General features: G+C 56.9%; 5 protein-coding genes across 5 annotated transcripts, besides 3 other annotated features; 3 read left to right on the top strand and 2 right to left on the bottom strand.

Annotated features, from left to right (window-relative positions):
• Positions 1 to 638: 638 nt before the first annotated feature.
• Positions 639 to 1,514, bottom strand: CYME_CML239C (hypothetical protein, conserved; the record flags this gene model as incomplete). Its single annotated transcript, XM_005536806.1, has 1 exon — positions 639 to 1,514. One exon carries the CDS (start codon positions 1,512 to 1,514, stop codon positions 639 to 641), a length of 876 nt encoding a protein of 291 aa, XP_005536863.1.
• Positions 1,479 to 2,170: a sequence feature (possible transcribed region).
• Positions 2,171 to 3,305: 1,135 nt separating this feature from the next.
• Positions 3,306 to 3,743, top strand: CYME_CML237C (similar to ABI3-interacting protein 3; the record flags this gene model as incomplete). The annotated part of the gene is made up of 1 exon (XM_005536805.1): positions 3,306 to 3,743. The coding sequence occupies one exon, from the start codon at positions 3,306 to 3,308 to the stop codon at positions 3,741 to 3,743; it is 438 nt and encodes a 145-aa protein (XP_005536862.1).
• Positions 3,744 to 4,999: 1,256 nt separating this feature from the next.
• CYME_CML236C (hypothetical protein) lies at positions 5,000 to 10,183 on the top strand (the record flags this gene model as incomplete). The annotated part of the gene is made up of 1 exon (XM_005536804.1): positions 5,000 to 10,183. One exon carries the CDS (start codon positions 5,000 to 5,002, stop codon positions 10,181 to 10,183), a length of 5,184 nt encoding a protein of 1,727 aa, XP_005536861.1.
• Positions 8,394 to 10,307: a sequence feature (possible transcribed region).
• A 233-nt stretch (positions 10,308 to 10,540) lies between these two features.
• Positions 10,541 to 12,328, bottom strand: CYME_CML234C (hypothetical protein; the record flags this gene model as incomplete). Its single annotated transcript, XM_005536803.1, has 1 exon — positions 10,541 to 12,328. One exon carries the CDS (start codon positions 12,326 to 12,328, stop codon positions 10,541 to 10,543), a length of 1,788 nt encoding a protein of 595 aa, XP_005536860.1.
• A 535-nt stretch (positions 12,329 to 12,863) lies between these two features.
• Positions 12,864 to 13,846: a sequence feature (repetitive element).
• A 1,409-nt stretch (positions 13,847 to 15,255) lies between these two features.
• On the top strand, positions 15,256 to 23,127 carry CYME_CML232C (RIM15-like serine/threonine kinase; the record flags this gene model as incomplete). Its single annotated transcript, XM_005536802.1, has 1 exon — positions 15,256 to 23,127. The coding sequence occupies one exon, from the start codon at positions 15,256 to 15,258 to the stop codon at positions 23,125 to 23,127; it is 7,872 nt and encodes a 2,623-aa protein (XP_005536859.1).
• Between the last annotated feature and the right edge of the window lie 772 nt (positions 23,128 to 23,899).

Here is a 23,899-nt window from a genome sequence, read left to right as displayed (position 1 = left end):
AAAGTCAGATGTTGATGCATGCTGGTCCCTAACTCTTGCCTGGTGGAGATGCGTACGGTGTTGGATATTTCAGCGCGTTCTTTGCGCACGGACGCTTTGACCGCGGCTGTGGCGCTGCAGAAAGGCGGCACGCTGGTCAAGCATAACCGCCGCTGCTGCCGCTGCTGCAGCAACAGCAACAACGACAGCGATGTGCTTTGACCAGTACTAGTCCAGTCGTCGCATTCACCGAGTCGGACGATACAATCCGGTCGTAAACTGGGGATTTGGCGTCGCCGTTGGGGCGCCTGCATGGATTCAGCTGACGATGGAAAACTAGACATGATCGTTCCACGCAGTTTACAGAGGAAAGTGCTATATTTGCCAGGCAGGCGAATTCCGACTTCGACACAGCCGTGGAGGTCGACTGTGACCATTGCTGTCCAGCATCGGTGAATGACGAACGCGCATGGTCGTCACGCCGCTCATCCGCAGATCCCTGAGCTAGCACACAACCCAAAGGCTTTTGGCCCCGGTTCTGTGGCAGTCCACGCGACCACTAGAGCACAGTGCTGCACCGGCCCTGCACTAGATCGAATACCAGACCAACACCGAACCTACCGGAACAGAAGATTGCCTCGCACCGCGGAGCAAAAGATTCAGAAGGATTGCTCATCCGACTCTCGGGAAGTTAGCAGAAAATACAGCGTATTCATGATCTCATCCCGCAGTACTGCGTCAACTTGCTCGCCACTCATCGTCGTAACGTGAAAAATGTCATGCCGATACTTGTTTTCATCCGCGTAGGTTGATAAGCAGGCGAACGTAATATTAAGCTCTAGCTCGTGCAAGACATCTATGATTTCGTTGAGAAGATTCGGCCGGTCGGGGGCATTCACCGTTATGGTCGTATAATGTTGCGATGCGTGATTATCCACGTAGACGTGGACGCCTCGGTTGTGGTCGACGAAACGCACCGGGGACTGCGGAGCCGGAAGGCGCCGTTCAGTGTTCTGCGGAACAGGGCACGTCGGACCCGAAGTACCCATAACCGGCTGTAGTGCTTGCTCCACTGCATCGAGGTCGGTGTCCGAAAGCTGCGATCCGTCCCGGGTAACAAAGAACTCATCGCTCGCGATGCCGTCCTTTGTACGCGCAACCGCCCGCCGAATCTGCAAACCAATCGACTTCAGCGCATCGGTGAGGTCACTCAGCAACCCTTTTCGGTCGCGACAAGTCACAACGAGACGCGTCGCATAGTACTGCGACTCGTTATCGGCCGTAATGGAAGGTGTGAAACCTTGTCCGCTGCCAGAGACACCGCCATCAGCAGTCTCGGTTCCAGCGCCCGCAGATCTCTCCAAAGACGCCGCACCTGCCGGTGTCGGTGGACTCGACTCTGCACAGAGTCGCACACCAGCAACACCAAAGCAGGTGCTTTTTCGGTAGGCGACGCTTGGCGCCTGCTGGCAGCCCGTGCAACGCCTTCGCCAGGTGCGCGTGACCAGCACGGCACTCGTCGTGAAATTCAACATATTTTAGCTATATTGAGCGGAGGCTTTCCGTAGCACCAGTTTCGTTCTCGTAGCAAACACTCGAGAGCGGCACGCGGTAAAAATAACGCTTGCCTCGAGTCGTAGTGATGACAGCGGAAACCGCATCCCTAGACTTTTGATCATGAACGCGATGGCGCGCGCGCGCGCATGCACTGCTGTGGTGCGACGCTGCCACAGGCGCCAGCGGCATCCCGAGCAGCAGCATATAGCGTGGTATCGAACACAGAGCGCTGGTGTATGTAGGGTGCTTGGGTATCCGAGCACTATGGTATGTGGGGCTCTGCTGAATGGCTGAGCAATGACGCGCATTCGGCCCAGTGCGGTGTTGATCAATCTTGATGTGTGAACCTATATATTCTTTTGACTCAGGTTTGTTTCACTCGACCGTGCCCTCCTCGTAGCGGTGTATCGTAGGCGGTCGAAATCACAATGCAATGTATTGTATAGATCGTAGACGAATCGTCTATAAGAACTATTGTTTACTGAACAGTGCAAGGAATACTGCATTCCTCCTTCAGGTCAGTCATACCACAGTCTTCAAATGGTTGCGGAACGCTGAAAGAGAGGAGTGTATGCGGTCCGCGTTAGAATCCGATATTCTTAAACACTGTTTGCGGCCAGTGGTACAAAACCGACTCTTTGTTCACCTTGCGGAAAATAAAAGCGATGATTGCAGCCACCACCGGAATCTCTGTTTCTCTACGGCTAGTTCATGTCCTACGAAACGCACAGGGGCACAGTCGCAAGAAGAGAGTCCTAGTTCACACTCGGCTATCTGCTGCCGAAATCCCAACGAGAGGGTTTATCGAGCGTCGCGATCTGTGAGAAGCACAGGATCGTCGGTTTCTTTTTTCTGTTGATAGGACTTTCTTCGGACGAAACGTGGGAGCGTATATGGGTATTCGTGGAGAGGGAGCCCGTCGTATGCACAGTCGAACCCGATGAGAACGACGACATCATCATCTGCTCTAGCTGCAGTGGATTCAAGTGGCGACATCAGTTTCCCCAGTGGAGAAGGCTCACATAATAGCACCCAGTTTATCAAAGGATTGACGACTTTACCCCTGACGTCTGGCGACGTTCCTCTATTGGACAGCGTGGCATCTCACTGTTTCCCTTGCATTCGAGCTTTTGAGGATTCTGTTGGGTGCTAGACCTCCTTGTGGTTCCTCCGTACGCTCCGTGGTTCATCCCCATCGAAGGCTTGTTCTCTGTTGTGACACATAATGATCGCTTCACTGGAGGAATCGCTGAAGCGTGCAGCCCGCGGGGACAAACCGCGAGCACAAGTCGTCTTTCTTCCGCAGGTCCTCCTGCCTCCGAAAAGGTCCTTATCTAAGGGCATTAACAAGTGCGTTTATTTTGAAGAAATACAAAATCCAAGTAATAGGTATGGACATGCAAGCAGAGGATCCTGGCGCGCCGTCACCCCCAGATGCCCGAAAAACCGGAAAATCCTCTTGTCTCCGATTATGGAGCAAAGAAGAGCATACGACCACGAAGAAGAAGATGGGAGACAAGCAAGAACATATATTCATCCGACGGGACGCTTTCGACTGCGTCCAGGCAGACGACTCTCACAGTGGTACGTCCGAGTGCTCGAGCGGCTGCGCTGCATCCCCGGTGTGCGCAAACGCAGAACGCAGTGATACGCGTTGTGCAGCTGGGTTTGCACTTGTGCTCGCAACGGGCGACAGCGTGCGTACCGAGCCGGTTCCTGGGGCGAAGGACGACGCACCCACTGTGCCTATACCGAGTCTTTAAGAGAACATGGCAAAAGTGGATGTCACTTCCGATGATCTCCAAGAAATCTGCACGTTCAATCGTTTGCTCCACGAACGCAACGAGCTTAGCGCACGGATCGCAGTCGAGGAGAGTGAGCTCCAGGGTCTGGACGACGCCGAAGAGGAGCTCATGCTCGGTCTCGGCGACGATATGGAGAACCCAGAAACAGACGCTTCAGAGGAAAGGGGCACTGAGGACACGCCAAGCGATTCGCTTGCGACCGCAGAGCTGCGTGTCGGTAGTGCGTTCTTTCGAGTCCCGCAAACGTTTGTGGAGCACCAGCTAACGATTCGGAGGAGTCGATTAAACGATTCCCTAGAAAAACATCGGGAGCAGCGGGCGTCGGTCATTAGAACCATGTCTGAACTCAAGAAGCGACTATACGGGAAGTTTGGGAGTGCAATCAACTTGGAGGAATCGTGAGCGAGACACGTCTTTGACAACGAGTTGGCGTTGAGCTTCGCGAGCGAACTCGCCTCAGGCCGCCTTGTGCTGCAAGCAGGCGTAGAAGCAGCGCTGTGGTGGTGCGTGTTTACCCAAGCGTCCGCGAGCGTTGGAAAGGCGCGGGTCGAGCGCCTCTGCCCAGATGCCAGCAGCGAGGCGCCACCCGCACCGGGCGCTCATACTGAAAACTTGTGACTTCGTGCCGGGCTGCGCACAGACCCGGCACTGCACCGCAGCCCGTTTCGTGTACAGACTTCAACGGCGACCGGTTGGAGCGAGCATGTCGTCGTCGTCACTTGCAGGATGCAGGGTGCCATAACCAGGCAAACGTTTGTATGTGCGGCTCGAAGAGGGATGCACCGCTGGCGTTCTCTGAAATCGCTTTACAATACATTGACGGCGATCGCAAAACAGACGCACGTTTTCTCGGATATGAGGGAGATACTGAGGCAGAGGCTGCCTACGCAACCTGCCCGGTGGTGCGGACTTCACGGCGCATTCGCCCTGACACCGTGCACGGGATCATTGGCGACTCTCTGCTCCCAAAAGATACGAACAGCCTTGTGCCTCGATTTGCTGTAGCACTAGTTGTCGGGGCTCGGCATCTGCCAGCAGTCGCATGCTCTGCTTCGCCCTGAGTGCTATTCAAGTTTGCCAGGGAACGCATCTGCATGGCGCCGCTACACACACAACCACAATCACAATCACAGCCGAGTAAAGTGCATCACTTTCCTCGATCATGGCACCCAGCATACGTCTTCTTACCGCGTCCGCAAGGTACCAGAGACCCAATCCTTACAGCCTGGAAAGCACAATCCAAAAACGCGCTCGCCCGAGTCGAGCGGGGCGTAAACCTCCATTAGGCGCAGGGCATGCCACGCTCCCGCAACCTCGAGCATCAACCCGAACGATGCCAACCACTGAGTCCTGCGTTGCTTCCCAGCACTCGTGAGGCATCTTCGCATGCGTGTCGACGCATCAGGGTATATATATATATGTGTGTGTGTGTGTACTACGCCCGTGCCCAGAGTCCGAATCGCTGGACGACCAGCGATGCCGAGATCACAGCGAGCGCGTGCTTCCAACAAAATACCATCATATCCCTAAATGTAGAGGTTCTTTTGTACCTCCCGCCGCAATCCTGATTTCAAACGGAATCCCCGAGGCGCATCCGTTGAGGGCGGATGATACTCCTGTTCTCGGAAGGCGTCGACACCTGACCCCGTCCAAGCGCCATGACCGGAACCTTTGACGCGGAAGCGCTTCGTATCATCGAAGACCCAGAATCTGCAAGTAACCAAGAGTTGCGTCAGGTCTGGGCAAGCGCGTTTCGAGCTGGCAATGTTGCAGCGTTGGAGCGTCTGGTCTATATCCGGCGCAAGGGCCTCGAATACGAGCGCCTCGCCAAGGTTGCTGACCTGTTAGCTGAGAAAAAGCGGTATGACGCCCTTTTCCAACTTTGCTACCAGTATCCTCATGTTTTGAAGGAAGTATCTCTCTCACGGACGATGCCTGTCTTATTACGGTACTGCACTGGATCCGCTGAGGCCAACCAGCCAGCGGCACAGCGTATGGATGTGTTGACGCAAGTGGTAGCGACAGCGTCGGAGCGTGCCCTAGCCCCCTCTGAGATTCCCCGCGACACATGGACTACCTGTATGACGCAGGCAATCGATATGGAAGAGCCGGGCGTAGTACGGATCCTGCGAAACGCGCCAGTAAAGCGGCTCCACGAGCCGCTGTTCCTGGCGGAGATGCTCCTTCGAGCCTATCATCGGACGATGCGGTACAAAGATACGGGAAATTTCGTGGCATCTGAAGCTCCCAGCGCCCGCGTCACCGATGAGGACATGGTGCGTGCACTGCTCGCTCCGGCAACACCGTCGGTGCCTAGCGACTCGCCAGCAACTGCAACGGATCTCGATACCTCTGCTTTGGATGACCAGGCGCATGATAAAGGTTTCCAAGAACGTGTACTGGATGCTCTGACATGCGTTCTGTGCCCGGTTCCGCCGCTGATGCTCGAATGGTTCGTCGAGGTCCACCATGAGCATGCCGCCGACTGGTTGTTCACGCACTACCACTTCGATATCCAGAGCTTGCCGTACACACAGTTTACCCTATCGACGCGAGTTTGGCTCTGGAACAGAGCAGCAGCTGCACGCTCCCCAGTGATGTTCGATGGTATCATTCGTGCTTGTACGCACGACGAGAAACAGGTTCGTCCAGAAGCAGCCAATGGCCTCTATGCGCTGTTGCTGCAGTTGCAGCATCGCGCTGATTTGCATTTGGTTGCGGACCTGCTTGCAAACGCGGGATATGTCTCCTCGCTCCTTGTTCTGTACGAAACAGTTCAAAAGATGGATCCAGCAATTCAACGCTCGATGGAATCTCAACTCGCGGATCAGACGCTGTTCTGTCTATTCGAGTCCAGCTGGAAAACCGGTGCTTCAGAATCTGTTCGAAATGTGTGTGCAGAGATCCTGGAGCGTTTCAGAGGGCGACAAGGGGCCTTGCAAATCGATCCGTCCCAGTTCGATACTGTGTGCGCTCAGTGCATGCGCTGGGCAGTCCAGCATCCTGCACCTTCATTGCTTCACGTGCTGCGCACTTTCCCGTTTGCGGCTGCGCACAATGCACATCTACTGGGCATGCTCTGCTGTGAGCTTTTGAAAACAGAAAAGAAGCTGGAGTTCAGTGCAATGCCCTTGAAACCAGATGCGCTAGATCAAAACCTAATCGTGCAGCTTGTGCAGCAACTCTTAGCGACGCCTTCAACATGCCTCCATGAGCAGGTCGTTACCAGCAGCGGCGAGCGGGAAGACGGTGTCAGCCTGCCCGCGGATGCATCCTTCGACAGCGCACTCCAGAAAGTGTTTCAGGAGTGTGCGCTCCAATCCGCAAACCTCCTTCAATGGGCTGCGCATCATCATGTTATCCGTTTAGGGCAGTTGCTCTTGCGCAACGAGCAGCATGCCTTGTTCCAGAGCGCCGAGCGCGGCGAGCCAACGCTGCTCCGTATCCTCCTGGCCCAGGAACGCAACCAGGAGCCGTACCGCAAGTATCCGCAACTCTGGGACTGGACACTGCAGGAGGCGCTGTGTCGAGTCATTCCCAGTGCCAACTTGAGCTGCGTACGCTTGCTCCTGGAACACGCCACCATCGATACGAGTCGCAAAGATCAGAGCGCTGCCCAGATACTTGCAGTACTCTCGGACGCCGATGCATTTCGCCTAGTCGATGCTTGCGCTGAGCAAGGCGATGAGGAGCTCGCGCGTCAACTGCTGCTCGTCAAGCAGCGACGACTAAGAAATATCACCGAGCTCAGTGTCAATCTGGCCAAAGCCGCCCGCCTAGGACAGTTTCCCTTGCTGTTTTCAGTGCATCGCCTGGTGTGCGAAGCACTTTATGACGACAAATATGGTACCGGACTAGAGACGACTGATCTAGCTCACACCTGTATGGAGCTGTTCCAGCAACTCAGCGACGTTGACCTGCGTGAGCTCGCTCGCATAGCGGCGATGCACGGCGATCTAGCAGTGCTCCATGACGCTATCCGGCTATTCTTTCGAGAGTTTGCAACGGATACTTCGAGTCGTGATGAGCTGCTCATCGAGCTTTTGCGGCTCGCTGTTCAGTACGGCCACGTTCAGCTCGTTGGGTTCCTTGGCGCGAGGTATCCATCGGTTCTTCATCGAGCACCGGAGGCATGCATTGGACAAAATACGGTCTTGATCTACCATAACCGGATGGAGGAAGGAATCACCCGCGACAAGGCCGCTGCCTTGCTTACTGAGCTACTGAACGTGCGTGCTCCGGTCGCGAACAGCACCAGGGAGCATGCAGGGACCGTAGCACCTAATGCAGGCAGTGCTACCGATGCAGTTGCTGGCCATGAACAGAAGCATGGCAGTCGTCGTGCATCCCAGGTCAGTCGAGGACGGTACGGCCTTGACGCCTCCAGCGTTTCATCCATGGATGACGACTCGAGTCGGGCATCGAAGCGGATTAGCGACGGTTTGCCAAGCCCAGCGACCTTCTTTCCAGGGGAGCGCATCAGAGCATTCGACGAGCGCAGCCCAGCTGGAGCTCCCAGCGATGACGCGTCCTTTGTACGGATCACCATCACGACGCCGCAGCACCAGCACCAGCACCAGCACCAGCACCAGCAGTCCCCGGCTCGTATGTTCGGCACTGAACCCCATCAACAGGAGGCATGTTCTGTCTCAGTGAATAGCGCTGGTGCAGCGTCCAGTGCGCGAATACAGCATGCCTCGCTGCAGAGGCAGTCGGCTGGCAACGCCTCCAACGAAGCGACACCGGCGTATCTCCTCAGAGGTCTGGGCTCTATCCGGCAACCGCTGCTGGTACAGATGCTGAACTGGTCTGTCCGCGAGCGCTACGCGATCTTGTTGCAACTGTTGCTCCAGCTCGGCCTCGCTATATCCCAAGCGAATCTCAACGAACTCCTTCTTTGTGCGGTCGAAGGAAACGATCTCAACACCATGGATGCATTCCTCGAAGCGGTTACCCGTAGTCAGCGGAACGAGAGCGTTCATCCGGTTGTTTTGGACCCGACAGCTGATATCCTCGTGCGAGCACTCGTCCTGGGGAACACGGAAATGGCCCTACGTTTGCTCCGTTTGAACCGCTCGATCAGCGTCTACCGCCGAAAACTGGCGATGAAAGAGCGAACTCAACTGCTTCTGTTGGCAGCCGCTGAGGGCAAGGCTGAACTCGTGAAGCTCTGCATTCGGGATCTGGACGTGGACGTGAACGCTACCGATAAGGACGGCTTCAGTGCGCTCCAGCTGGCACTGCGTCCGCTGCATCCCGAGCGATTATTGCCGCTCGATACAAGCGCTATTGGCGAACAAGTGCCGATGGCGTCGCTCCAGCGCATCCAGACGGTAATCGAGCTCATTGAACGGGGTGCCAAACTCCAGCTGCTCGACGAATTCGACCTGTTTCTGGTGCTTCGAGCACTGGCTCATGCACAGGACTCGGTTGTGGCCGCCCTGATGCGAATCACGGAGTTCCCTGATGATGATCATGATGATCATGATCATGAGCCCGGTTGCCTCCGGCGTTTCGTTCAGAGTCCATTAGGGGTGCGCATCCTGCGCGAGTCGATCTCTATGCTGCAACCGGTCGTGACGGGCATGTCGCCTACGTTCAGTGCTCGCAGTGGAACGCATGAGCAGCCCCGAAGCGACCGGTCCAAGTTCCAGAGAGAACCGGATATCCGAGGTATTCGGGGCAACGCCCGTCGTCGTGTCCCGCTGCATAGCGATGCTTCATTGGATCATGCAGCGCGTCACGAAGATGCTGCCTACGCTGTTGCACGCTTTCTCGTCATGTACGAGGAAACGCTTCTCTTGCACATGTCCGTGCGAGAGCAGTGGCAGTTCCTCTTTGCCGCTGTAGCTACGGGTGATCGTGCTGCACTGCAAAAGCTTCGCGGATCCGTTTTCGCCGAAGCATTTGATCCAACCGCCTGGAATGATGTGCACGGGCGCACGTTGCTCGATGTTGCTGCTACGCTGGAGGACGTTCAGGTTGCAGAGGCTGTCATGGTGGCGCTGACGGAGCCGTTCGTCGTAGCTCCGTCTGTGGAAATCCTGGTGGAATCGAGTGATAGCATTGCTCACACGAGTGCCAGTACTGGTGGCACATCCAAAGGTGACACCGACGCTGAAGCCGATGCTGATGCCGATGCTGATGCTGATGCTGGTGCTGGTAGCCTTAGCGCTGCCGTCGATCCATCGACACCAGCGATGAGGAACGGTACCCCGACTGGGTCGGCGGCGGCAGTGCATGCGGCTCGAGCACCTGCATTCACCGCTCCGCTGACGACACCTACGGAACGTCGTGTATTTTACCCCGAAGGCGACGCGGATACGTCGCAGGGCGCACATCTGAGCCCGGCACCTCGATCCACATGTTCCCGTAGCGACCTGGGAAGTGACCTGGACCAGGAACGGACCGCTCTGCCCGCATCTGTGCGACATCCTACAGAGGCGACTCGCCAGAGCGCCTCGCAAAAGGATAACGCCGAACGTGGTCCAGTAGTCGTCACGAACGCAAGCCCCGAGATACCTCCAGATACCACTTCCGAGACTAGCGACCTAGCGGCAGAGCAGGCACGACGCGAAGCCCTGTCCGCGCCGGGCTCGCCGCTTTCCCTCGCACCGCCAGACTCGTCCTTGTCGTCGTCATCGTTGTTGTTATCGTCTGCAGGTGTAGACGCGAGCGCTCCCATTGCAGGCGGAACGGGGAGCGGCACCTCCGCTGCTCGTACTGCATTCGCGCACAGCACCGCCACCAGCAATGTTGCGCCCAAAGCAATGGTACTAGAGCGCACAGGCAGGTCAGCTCACGAAGCGGGACCTCCAACTACGGAAACACAGCTAGCGTAAAGCGGCCCTGAAGAAGCACGGCTGGCGCTGCCTCCAACGCCAACGAGGAACTCTCTCGTTCAGGCAATGCCGCCACGACCGCTGATCCCTGAGCCAAAGCCGCTGCCCGCACTGCGCAGTGATTCGCTGCTTTCCGACGACCTGAAGATATTCGATGACGACGACGTAGAGCTCGGATCCATCACTATAACCGTTGTGAATACCGAGCCGCTCTCCCCGTCGTCGTCGTCGTCGTCGTCGTCGTTGTCGAGTCCTGGAGAATGGCGAGCGCAGCGAAAGCAGCCAACGAAACCGCCCTCGAGACGTTGCGGTCACTGGTGGCGCTTCCGTCGCTCCACGAGTCCATGAGCATACCGCTCACTCGATAGCAGAGACGTGGCGTATGACGTCTTGCCTGGCCCATGGGCTCATCAGCAGGCGCACAATACCTAGCACGAAAACGTAAAACATCAGGGATCGTAACGCACGTCGCTGTAGTGTTCTCGCGAATGCTTGTCGCAATTCGATACAGAGCAACGTTCCGTCTGTGCTGGTTGAGAAGAGGAGCCACGAGCGCGACTGTTCTGAAGCGACGAGGTCATCCACAGCGCTGCTTCGGTGTTCGGCGACAGGTAGCACCAGCAGCGCGCTCGCGGGCAGGCCGTGCACCAGGCGGGGCGCTGCTCCCGCTCGCAACCAGCGCCGCGAGAAGCGCTGCACTTGTCCTGTCATGCGTCCGCTATCGTGGATCCAACTCGAACACATCAGCGGTGCTCGTGTCGTGCATCCAAAGGGCACCTCCACAATCCACGCTTGAACGTGTCCGTTCACCAGCGCCACGGCGAGCACACCGATCTGGGCTGGTGTCGTGGACGATGGATTGGGTGCAAACCAGTCCATTGCCGTAACTGGCTGTGCTTGCGGCAACTTCCAAGTGCGGCGCAGGTTCCAGTCTTCCCGGTGGCGTGCGTCTCGGGACGAGGAACCGCATTGCCATAGTGCGAATGTCGTCGAAGCGTCGTCGCCGTCCCAGAATGTCGTGATCAAGGTGTGCGCATCCAGAAACACACATGGTCCAGGTGATGACGGAGGCGCTAGACGTGCACGAGGACGATGTCGACGCCCGCGTTGCAGTTGCGAACGGCATGCTTCGTAGCACCGGTGGTGGTGACGGTAACGTGCCTTGCTCGCGAGGATCAGCATGTTGCCACGAGGTGCGGGTGGATGCTCCCGCACTGGTTTCGGTGCGCTTGCACCCAGGGCGTCAGTGCACTCGGCACCGTACAGCGGTAAAATGACCAGTGCGAGCCGGGCGCTCGAACGGGCATCTCGAGGCGCTTGTCCCGAGATACGATGCGTCCTCTGGTCGCTCTTGGTTCCGTGCTGAAGGACGGCAGCAGCAGCAGCAGCAGCAGCATCTTCGGTATCCGCTGCAAGGCCTGTGATCGCAAGCCACGATCCGTCGCTTGACAAGGCGCCACTCGAGAGACGGTCCATACCGTCGATTCGAAAGTATGCCCAGAGCGGAGCATCAGCGTTGCTCGTATCAAACTGGAAACCAGCGGGAAGTCGAATGCTTTGGTACAAGGCCTGAAGCGACGGTGCATTGGGCGAGTCATTCAGGTGCTTCTGCTCTGCAAAGCGTCGTGCACTGGGCCAGTGCAGCAACCAGACGCGGGCCTCGTCGTCCTCGTCGATGCCAGCTAACCAGGGGCCTGCGGCACCGATCCATCGCCACACGAGTCCTGTTGACACATTACGGGTTTCAGAAGGCGAAATACGGTTTCTTGCGGGGGCAGCAATTCGACCGCGCTGCTGCGTGTGCGCTGTGGTGTCCGTTGATATGGTTACGAACTCTACACAGGCAGCCGCAACGATAATCACAAGCCAATATCCAGGTCCGGGCACAGCGTGTACATAGCATGGTGTCTCTTCCAGCGCGAGGTAGAGCAGGTTTTCGGTTTCCGAGTCGCACCCGAGCTGGTGCAAGGATACGAACCAGAGTCCGTTTGGCACGCCAGAGCGAGTCTGACTACCGCCACCGCCTGCAACAGCAACGCCTTGGAGCGCTTTCCGAGTAGAGTGCTCCTTGTAGAGTGCCGTAATCGTCAGCAAAGGGGCCCGGAACACCAAACGCCGGCCTGTAAAGGAATCGAGCTGAGGCATGTCAAGCGCGGCGAGCCAGCGTCCAGTTCATGTCTGTCTACTTGGCCGCCTACGAACTACGCTTGGTGCCGTGGAGCTTGAACTAAGGCGTAAGACACTCGATTTGGTCGTGTGTCAAAACAGGTACACCGCCAGTGACTGGTCTAGAGGAGAATAAGGGCTATGTTGTATCGACGTGCGGCGTTACACGGGGTGTCGACCACGAACGTGCCGTACACGATGATACATCCAGGGTAGCATAAAGTATGACATATTCTCAAATTCGACTGGAAACCTCAAAGTTTGACACGCTCTTCGGGATCATCCATACCAGATTTCGCGTGTATTTCATGTGAGTGCTCATTTCCCTCCAGTTCCGTTATCAACTGTCGAAGGTCGATACTGGCAGCATTGCAGTCCCGATGCAGCTGCTTCAGGCATTTTTGTTCAAAAAACGTTTACGTTGACCAGGGACCCAGGATTGCGAGCTGGGTACAAGCATTTGGGAAAGCGTCCATCATGATGCGCCCTACCTCCATGTTCCATTACCTGTTCTCGGATGCACTGGTCGTTTTGTGCATTCAAGGACGCTAGCGTCGATTCGCACAAAGTGCTACTTGCTGTTGCATAATGGAATGACGTTGAAGCGCTTACCCATTACGAAAGCCTTCCGCTTCTCCGAATCTTCACGTATTCCCCTAGTGAGCTCCATCTCCGCCTGGCGTTCGAGTTCTCGCTCCAAAAACACGGAATAGCGCTGGACGCGGGGATAAAATCTTTCGTCATCTTTTTCATCTCTGATACTTTATCCGCTGGGTTGACAAGCCCCGAGTCTGCACGGTGCTCCTGAATAGCCGCAGGGATTCCAGAAGGTTCATTCTTTCCTCTGCGTGATGTCTTCTTGTCGGCAAATTCGATCTCCTGTTCATTCCGACTATCGTTCTTGATGCCGTCGATGATGGCCCGTATCCCTATGCGAGACAGCTCCGGGTCGAGGGCAAAGACGGAGCGTATCATGAAGCCTTTGAGGTTCATGGTCACGTGGTTCTTCAGGTTCGTGAGGTACTTGATCGCCCCGTATTCGTAAATACGCGAGTCTCCCGTGTATCGAGTATCGTTGGAGCGGTATTTGGTGTAATTTTCGTGGAGGGCACGAACTCGCTCATTTCTCCTCGACGTTTCCCCTGTTCCAACCATCAGGTGACGAATGAAGGTCTTGCCGAAAATCTCGTCCGGAACCTCGACGGTTTGGATGTCCGTCACGTCGCGACACATCACCTTCACCACATGCATCATTCCTGAACAGGCCTTTCCAATACTCCTGGAGTACGAATCGACACGGTTTCTGATGCCCTCTTGCAACTTTGCCCTGCACGGATCCTTGACGCAGCGTAAAAGACAGGCTTTCACTTCCATCTCGTCGTACTGTCGTTTTCCCTGCAGGTTTTGGTGTCGGCCCTCGCCGCCTTGCTTCCTGGTCCTGTGTTGTTCCTCTTTGGTTGGCACTGTTCTTCGGTTTTTTTTTGCGGCAGCCGGCGATACGGGGCCCTCCAGGATCCTCCACTTCTACAACCATATTTTTCCCGATTTATCTCGACTATTTTTCAAAACAACGCACTTTGAAAGCTTCTGCTACAACCCGCGAAAAATCGCTCGAATACACTCACTTGAGAGCTGACACACAATTGAACTGAGAAAAACATACTCTCTTGTGCCTTGAACGCAAATACATCTTGTTAGTCAGAGCAATACGCTCATGATCAGGTTCGCGTTTCCCCTCAGCGGCGAGATGCACATGCTAGGTCGCATGCCTGCCAGATATGGGTGTGCGCATCTCGAGCGCACCATGTACAAAACGGATCATAAACCAAGGACTAACTACCAACTGGATAAAATGTTCTTTCCCCTCTACGGTAAACGTTCAAAGGGGGGAAATGTTTCCATATTTCGAACGTTTACCTTCCAGGCGGAATGTCCTGCGAGCCGGACAAGTCTGCCAGGCTGGTGCTCCATGCTGCACCCAGTGCCTAGTACTCTATTGAGATCTGAGTAACTCGTCGGCAACGCGGTTTATTCCGAGACCAGGTACACTTAGACTGCGTCTGGGCGTCGCCAATATGACGATTATCTCGTAGCATATCGCTTCGCGCTGCCGCAGCCAGTGCGTCTGTCTACGCAGATCGCTGGATCCCAGAATGATCATGAATCCTGATCCCTTATCAGATGGACCGCGCCTCGAGCCGAAGTCATCAGTGGTACAGCAACGCCGCGCTGTCTCCGCGCAGCATCTGCTCTGTCGGTGTAGACGCTTCAGCAGGGTGCAGCAAAGCAGACACTTAGCGCTCGATAGAACGTACGAAACGACCAGTGCATCCTAGCGGAAGCACAAGTAATGGAACTTGGAGGTATCGTGAAGCATCATGGACGCTTTTTCGATAACGAATACCTACCCATCCCGCAATCTGGGATCCCTGATCACTGGGCACTTTTTGACATCTGAGAAAAAATCCCAGATCGCAGATCGATGCGCAAAGTCGAGATCCCGCCGCCGCCGCCGCCGCCGCCGCAGTCACTCAGATGGCAAATCTGTCCCATTTCCCAATCTGTCCATCCCAGTGCCTCACGACAACCTGGACAATACCGTCGTGGCACTCGCAGGGCAGCTTGAAACGGGCCCATCTGGTACTCCTCGCGCACTGCGCTGCCAGCTCGAGACAGCGAACACCGAATACGCGGACGCTGTAACAGCTGGTATTGGCTGTGAACCCATTGGGGTCTCAGCAGCAGCACTCCAGAGAAACACGGGGGCCAGTGTCGTTTCCGGTGTGTTGCCATCGCCGGCGAGCGGGGCTTCTGCGGCGGCCACACCGTACGAAAAGCCGTGAGCAGGTGCTTGCTGTCACTATTTTGTGTGGAACCTGCGATCGTGGACGTCATCGCGTCTTTGGATGCGAGCAGGTGCGAACGAGAGCGAGCGTGCGCACGTTGATGAGCCGGTGCACGTCCCAGGTAGTGAGTGCGCTTGCGTAGACACAGGTGCGCAGGCAAGCGACGTGCCTGTCGCTGACCCGGTAAGCGATGCCGCCACCGAGCGCCAGGTTCAGTCGCTACAGAGCGCGCTGACCGCTGTCGGTGTAAGCGTTCCAGTTGAACGACCACAGACAACAGCGCAGCTCTTGGCGGAGCGCTACGCGCTCGACCTCAGACGGAACTCGGGCTGGAGCTCAGACTCGAGCGGCTTGGAAGGTTATCTCGCTGGCGCCGAAAGCCGCGAAGATAGTTGGATGCTCTCTAACGAGACAATAAAGCACGCGAGCTCGACTCCTGTAAGCGTTGACAACGTGGCAGCACTGCAGGCAGCGGTTGAAGCGGATGGGTTCCCAGCGGCGACCGGAGACGTTCCCGTTTTCGCTCGGCTGCAACAACTGGCTGATCACGATGGTGACGGTGATGATGATGATGATGATGATGACGAAGCGGAGTCTACTGGAAGGGCACGGATGAGCGATCAGACTACCCGGATCGAACGACGCAAAGCCTCTGGGGAAAGACGTCGATCGGAGGCGTTTGCCAAGTCACAGCGATTACTGGTGAGTGATGCACGCTGCGAAGCGCCCAGTAGCGACTCTGAGCCCGCTGACGCTCACATCGTGAGTGCATCGCTTCCGACCGAACTGCGCAGCAACCAAGACGTGATGCTCCTTCGGATGGAGCCACCCGAGTCAACGTCACTGGCGGGATGCGACCCGCATCGCCTACGCTATCGGTATTCGCACCGACGACAATATCGTGAGAGCGAGCATGATGCTCATCAGCACCATCAGTACCATTATCATCATCGGCAAGAGCATGAAAAAGTGCCGCAAAATCGATGGGAAATCCCAGTGGCATCCGCTTGGAGGCGAATGATCGGCGCTGGCGGCGTTGCGGCAACATCGTGGTCCACTGCCGGCACCGGATGGCTCGGTCCATCGGACCAGGCTACAACGCCGACGCTCCAGTGGCACCAGGTGCGTCTTATGGAGGGCCATACACAAGCGGGACGACGCACTACAAGACGCCTACACCGCACAGCGTCATGGGCGAGCCCGATCGGCACCGGTGCGGCACCTGCAACTGCGGCCGCCTCGGGGGGCAATGCGTATTCTGCCTTATTAGCGGGTGCTTTGGGTTATTTTGCTGTCTCTGGTAACGTGTCAACTATCCGTGGACGGTTACAGGCGATCAAGAAGGAGACTGATCACGAGCTGGCGCAGTTTATGGCACAATGCGAAGCAGAACTTCAGCAGGGGCAGGAGACACCCGAGCTCAGCAAAGCTGTTCGCCGTATGATGGATATTGCATCCGCCGTGTTGGCAACGTCCGCTGATGCGTTATTGGCGGAAACGTTTGTATCACGGGGCCATTCAACCGTAATAGCATTCAGCGGCAATCTGCATGAGTACGTGAATGAACTGCAACGAATGCGGATGCATGTAAGCTTTGTCTCGTGGACGCATCGCTCCTCGCCGGTGATTCACCTCCTCTTCACGCTATCGAGGCTGACGCGTTTCCTCGAAGCAGCCGCTGAGCGCATTGAATTTCGGGCGGAGAGCAACAGCCAGCGCGGGAGCGGCACCCGCCGAACGCGAATGTCTCAGTCGACTGGGAAGGGTTTCGGTTCGGAGCACATAGATCCGGCTGACGCTGCTCATGCCTCGTCGTGGTCATCGGGAACCGCGGATGAGCGTTTTATAGAGCCGGGCACGCAGCTGTCAACTGCTACAGTAGCGGCAGGCCGGATATCGCTCAAGTCGAGCCTGAGCAACCATGTCGCTGAACCTGCAGCAGGAGCACAGCGCGCAGTGGAAGACTCGTATGCTGCAGCGTATTACGAGCGAACGGAACCTACATCGGAAGCGCAGCGCGCACTGGAAGACTCGAATGCTGCAGCACGTGTTCATGAACCGGCGCCTTGGGCCAAACCGCAGCCTTCGATAGCGGTTGCACGAGATGCTTGGACGTTTCCGCCGCGTCGTTGTGTTTCCTCGGTATGCCTGTCATCCATGGAAACGAGGCCGCGCTCGCCACCGAACTTGGCGAATTCAGATGTGCATTTATTTACGAGCATACGTCCACGACAACATGCACGCGAGACAGGAGCACAAGGCGTTGCTCAAGCGACTACGATGCGTCTGGGAGTCGAACGAGACCCCAATAGAATCGCAGTGCTGGCGCCTGCGACGCATCTAGAAAAGTCGGAAGCAGACACGACGCAACTGCGCGCTGAACCCGACGACGACGACGACGACGACAAGTCGCGTCACACGCAACGCTTGACAGAACCGAGTTCTTCGCAGACTCTGGTACACTCGGGGAGCAGCAACGCCCCCGGGTTGCAAGCAGCAGCTTCGGAGGCGACGCAGCGTTCCACGCCCGCCGAGCGTCCATCGCTGCCTGCTGGGGTACTTGCGACCCTGCTGACTGGTAAGACACAAGCTCAGCGAGGCTACAGCTCTGATACGGTCGCGCTAGCTGCCCGGAATGAGGCGATTCATGTGCATCCAGTCCGAGCGATGAGAGCGCTGCAAACCACTGGTCGTGAGGGAAACCTTTCGCTCCGAGTCCATGGGCCATTCGACGTCTCTAACCTATCTGAAAAAGGAGCGCCCGCAGCAGAAAACAACACCAACAACAACAACAACAACAACGAAACCAATGAGCTAGCGAAAGTGCGAACAACAGAAGCCGACGCTGGCGGCTTGCACCGACCAGAGAACACCACCGCGAAACTGATCCAGCTACCTGCGGCTCGCTCACAAACCCCAGTTTCACTACAAACCGCGATGCCGCCATCCCCGTGTTCTGGAGCGGAATTCATTTCCAACGAAGACGAAGAGGCAATCGAGAAGGACGCGGACGCCGTGGAAGAAAACGAAGAAGTCACGGATCCGTATGCCTATCTCATTTGCCGCATCTGTGAGGAAGTCTACCCGTGTGAGATCTTCGAGGAGCACACCAAATGCTGTGCAGCGCGAGCGCGTGCAGCGGTGCTCATTGCTGCCTGCGATAAGCAGCTCGAGAAACTGGGACGACACGGGGCTCGCGCAGCGACCTCTTCAGCGTTCACCGAAGCACCCGCGGGCGACGTGTCTACTGCTTCTGTGGACAGTGCGCAGCAGGCGCTGCTATCGCGCGTGGCAAAACTCTGCCTCTACGCCGCAGCAGTTGAGCCGTCGGAGAGTTGCACGAGAATCAGCAGCTTTGTCCCCGCTGACCTGGATGATCTCGAGAATCAGAGCTATGAGCAAGTTCGCTCTTGTTTACGTCTGCGAACGGATTCAGATATGGCAAGCTTTCGTCCGAATCTAGAGGAGAATGTTGCACGCGCGAAACTGGAAGCCGTTCGTTCTCGGTTGGAACACGCCCTGCAAGCCTGCCAGGCAGCGACTGCCAATACGACTAGTTCGACGATTTCTCGCTGGTGTCTGGCACTGGTCGAACGAGCACACTGCCTGGTGAGCCAAAAGCTTGAAGCGCTTTCCATGATACCGGCAGTGTTTGAACCTGCCATTGTCGCCGCTGACGACGGCAGCCTCGAGTCGGGAGCATTGACCAGTGATCTTCGCAGAGCCCGCCCAGCGGAGGATGTCTCCTGCCGCACAAGCGAAGACGCTGCCGCGGATGATGATCATGCCGGTGCCGGTGCCAGTGCCGGTGCTGTTGTTGATGATGATAGCGCTCGTAATTGCGATATCGCTGCTGCTGCTGCTGCTGCTGCTACGGTTGAGCCTTGTGATCACGTTCACTGGAAAACACGTGATGCAGCCGATTCCGCCTCTCCATGCGATGCTGAGCGTGGCCTCGTCTCTGAGGATGTACATCGCGGTGGCGACATCCGCTTCGGCAACGCGGCGAAGACCGACACTGGTGTCGCGTTTGCGGAAGCAGCGCACTCCTCCGATACCGGTTCGAGTCGCCGTCGTCGTCGTCGTCATCATCTCCAGGATGCACTTTGTGAAGCGCACGGCGCGAGTCAAAGTCGGAAGCAGGGTCAGCATCGCTCGGATTCGTCTTCGAGTCGCTTGCGGTCTTCCGGGGGCGCTGAAGTGTCCCCGTCCCGGCAGTCGCTACGAGTGGGTGCGAGTCCGCATCTGCATCCGGCGGTACCCAGTATTCGCGACTTTGACATTCTTAAGCCAATCTCTCGCGGGGCATTCGGAAGAGTGTATTTGGCGTCCAAGAAAACCACTGGTGATCTCTACGCAATCAAGGTGTTTCAAAAGTCCGAACTCGTGCGCAAAAACCTCGTTCGACGCGTGCGTGCAGAAAGGGATATTCTGGCAACCATCCAGAACCCGTTTGTAGTCCGCTTTATTTGGTCGTTCGAGTCGGCACGCAAATTGTTTCTGGTGATGGAGTTTCTGCCCGGGGGTGACCTTTTCTCGCTCTTGAGCAATCTCGGCTATCTCGATGAAGATGTTGCTCGACAATACGTAGCCGAAATCGTACTCGCTTTGGAATATCTGCATCAAGCGGGTATCGTTCACCGTGATCTCAAGCCGGATAACATTCTCATCGATCGGGATGGACATATCAAATTGACCGACTTTGGTCTAAGCAAACAGGGGGCATTGGATCTTCCGCACAGCAGTCCTGCGAGCACGAGAGCGAGCCTGTCGCCGGGCACCGACACCCTGTGGCAACGGGCACTATCACCGGCGGGGTTCGTTGCTCGCTCCGCCAAGGCACCGGTCAGTGGTTTGAGCGCCATCTCCGGTGCAACTAAGCCGCGGTATGATACATCGGTTGGTGCGGGAGCGATTGCTGGTGCCGGTACTGGTCCTCAACAGATGCATGGAGCATCGGGAGTACCCTCCAGTCAGTTGTGCATGGATTCCATGAGCGTCAGCGTGATGTCTGGATCGGGTTCCGAGGTCAGGACCCAGCGAGGCTCGTCCACAGTACCCCTGCAGCGTGACGTGGATATGCGTCTTGTGGACACGACCACGAGTTCCGTACAAGCTGGCACACGCACAGCCGGGCGACAAAACACCCTAACAGCGTCGGATGCACGCGGTCAGTTTTCGGCTGCTGCGAGCACTGGCGGATCTGGGTATGCCGGTCCGTTTGAGAGCCACACAGGGCACTTGTGGGCGAATGGAGTCAGAGGTGTCCGTTCTCCGTCACCTCAGACGTTGGCAACCGAGAGTCAATCGGGTAGCCCGGTTGGCGGCACCACGGTGGTCGCACCTGTGGAGCCGCCGCTGGGCACTCCCGACTATTTGGCTCCCGAGCTGCTGCTGGGAACGGGTCACGGTTTCGCTGTGGACTGGTGGGCTCTCGGTGTTGTCCTCTTTGAGCTCCTCGTGGGCATCCCTGCCTTTCACGCGAGCTCTGTGCGTGGCATCTTCTCGAACATATTGTCGGGTCGAATCCAGTGGCCTGACGATGTCGATGAGGCCATGAGTGCCGAGGCACGTGACCTCATTCAGCGTCTTTTGGAGCCGGATCCCTCCAAAAGACTGGGTGCTCGTGGTGCAGCAGAGGTGAAAGCCCATCCCTTTTTCCGCGATGTTGATTTTGAGCATGTAAGGAATCAGCCACCGGCTTTCGTACCCCAGTTTGCTGCCGCCGATGACACCAGCTACTTTTCGTCGCGCAAAGCGGTCGGATCGCTCTCTCCTGACGACGAGAGCACCCAGAAACTAATGAGAACGCTTAGCGAGCACGGCCTGGGCGACGTAGAACGAGCAGAAGCATTGCCGTTGCTGGTGACGGCCTCGAAGTCGCATGTTGCGTCCGTGCCGTTGTCGTTGTCGTCGTCGTCACGGATGCGTGTCCCCGAGACACGCACCGCAGCGATCGCGTCATCCGAGGCTCTGCACGCTTCGGAGCCTCGCTGGAGTGACGTAGCAGCGCATCCTGAAATGCGACAGGGTGGACAGTCTGTGCACGCTTCGGAGCCTCGCTGGAGTGACGTAGCAGCGCATCTTGAAATGCGACAGGGTGGACAGAAGGTCATGATGCGCTGGTGCGCTACGGCGGATTGCTGGCCGCGGGAAAATCCCACGGATGGCGACTGGCGTAGCGCCGATGAGGGCACTGCGGCGTGCGGCATGCACTGTTCTACATATGGGAAAGTTTGTTCCACAGAGCCACTTGCGACCTCGAGCAGCGCGTGCTGCTACGGTGTCTCCAGAGCACCAGCGGCGCCTGGCGGCATACGAGAGCCGGCACCGCGCTCGTCGCCGTGTGCTGCATCGGGAGCGCTCGATCTGGGGATCCCGGCTTTGCCTGCCGTTTCACATGATGCCGAGCGCCCTGTATTATCTTCATCGTCTGTCCGAGAGCAAAGTGCTATAGATACGACATGCGAACACAACGAGTCGGTATTGGTTGCAGAGCGAGCGTGTCGCTGGAGCGATGGTACGGCGCTTGCAGGGGTATCCATGGAGCCTTTGTCCCGTTCGGGAGCGGAAACTATGCCGCAGCGGTTGCTGCATGCAGTGAACGCGGAGAACTCGTCCCTAAGCGACCAGATCGTGGTGAGCGGCATCACAACATCGAGCCAGGCAACAGATTCGGCAGAAGGCATTGAGGATCAGGTCCGAGATGCGCCATGCGCTGACGGGCTCTATCGGCACCGCCCGGGATGGTCTCTCTCGTACACGGTACCCGAGCATGAGCTCGATGCAGACAAGACGCAACGGATATCCGCCGATTGCTCCATCGCTCACACGACGCGCACTCAGGGGCAGGAGACGCTCTCAGAGGCGACGTCGATAGCAGGAACAGGCGACGTAAGCACTGACTCCGACGGCGCTTTGGGTAGAGCGACGCAAATCGTCGCGGTACCGGATTCGCCTCATGCCGTGGGAGTCTCGGGGAACACTGGTGCAGCGGCTTCGGCGATGCCTTCGGAGCCAGCTGGAACTCAGTCGGAAACTTCGCATCCGGAAATGGACTGGAAACAGACGGAAGTACCGAGCTGGTCATCGTCTGCGACTTGCTCGACGGAAACAGGGTGGCGACGCGTCGACATGCGGACCCTACGCAATCGACGGCAACGCTCCCGGGAGCAGCTCTTGCAGCATTGTTTGCGTCGACGAGCGCCTACACGCGGCTGGCTTTCGGAAACAGAACGGGATCCGTCGGTCAGCACGTCCGCCGATGAACAGAATCGAGAACGATCGGCATCGGTATGCACCAGTCCAAGCGTTCTACGTTCATCCAATGTGCGTTTGCGTGGTAGCGACGCGACGAGCGTAGCAGTTGTTGCGGCAACAACACCCACGCGCAATGTTTGGAATACCAGCGACGGTATGCTTTTATTCGAAGATTCAAGTAGCGACTCGAACCTGTGTAGTGAGGGCGATATCGAGAACGACGACGACGACGACGACGACGACGATTTCAACAACAACAACAACAACGCCGTGGATCCTTTTCGACGAGCTACGCTAGCGCGTTCCAATATAGGACGCGAGGGCAGCGCACCAGTTCAGGCGAGCGCTGGGGTTTCGTCTTCGGAAAGGCCACCAGAAGCGAGTTATAGCGATCCGAATGTGAACCTTGCCAAATCTGGCCGACGAGCACGCTACAAGGCAAACAGACCCTCATCGAGTGAATCGCAATGCGTGCTTACCTTGGCAGATCCCGCTTTTTCCGATTTCTCCTTTCGTAATCTGGACAGTCTCGAGGCGATGAACCTCGACATGGCTCGAGTTAGTCGAGCACGAAGCGCCACCAGCGGTCGGAGCAGTAGCGTCCCCAGCAGGCGTCACCCGGTGGCGTCGAGCTCGGACAGTGCGTCACAGACGTCGCGTTCTGGACTGTAGGACGTTCACGAACACTCAAAGCGCTTCACCGTTCAATCAGCTTCCATGAAGGCGCTCTTTTAAAGCGTGGACGATTTGAGTATCGACAATGGACGTCGCCACCTATGTGCAGCAGAGCAGAGGCTGCGACTCGGTTTCCTTGACGCAAGCGTTTGTTGCATGGTGTACCAGCGCTGTTCTTCGAGTCTCGTCTAGGTTTACTGGTACGGCACTTGGACGTATGGATCTTTTTCATGTCGAGTATTTAGACTGGGCAGCGTGCTGCAGTCGTGGGCATCAGTTTTGAGGTAAAACAGTTCATCCCTTCTAGCACGCTGACGTTTCGATGTGCGGCTTGTGTACACCCGCGCCTCGACGCGACCGGTTCACCTAGGGAGAAGCGATCCAAAGGGTTCAACATCTGTGCGAGATGTTCATTCTGTAGATATCTGCATATGATGAATACCACCGGACGCAACCGTTCCTTGCAGCGTGCGCGTTGATGCGGCCAGCACCGAGGTACACCGAACGATATCCCCGCTCGTTCAGCGTGGCGTTCCCAGAAAAGCGCTGCTCATATCCATACAGTTTCTCGTGTGCGTGTACGAATCGAGTCTGATGACGCCTTGACAATGCGAACGTCGTCATGAGGGTGCACTACCTGCTAACAGCGTCGCGCGCAAGCTCCTATGTGCACCCGCGGACGCACGTGCGTAGTTGCCCTTTCGCCGCTCTGTATGCGCTCGCCGGTCAAGATGCTGCTGGGTAACGTCCACACATAGGCGGAAAACGT

The sequence above is a fragment of the Cyanidioschyzon merolae genome, chromosome 12, assembly GCF_000091205.1.
Source record: "Cyanidioschyzon merolae strain 10D DNA, chromosome 12, complete genome".
In the NCBI taxonomy this organism is placed as follows: Eukaryota; Rhodophyta; class Bangiophyceae; order Cyanidiales; family Cyanidiaceae; genus Cyanidioschyzon; species Cyanidioschyzon merolae.
This window is presented reverse-complemented; position numbering and strand designations above follow the sequence as displayed.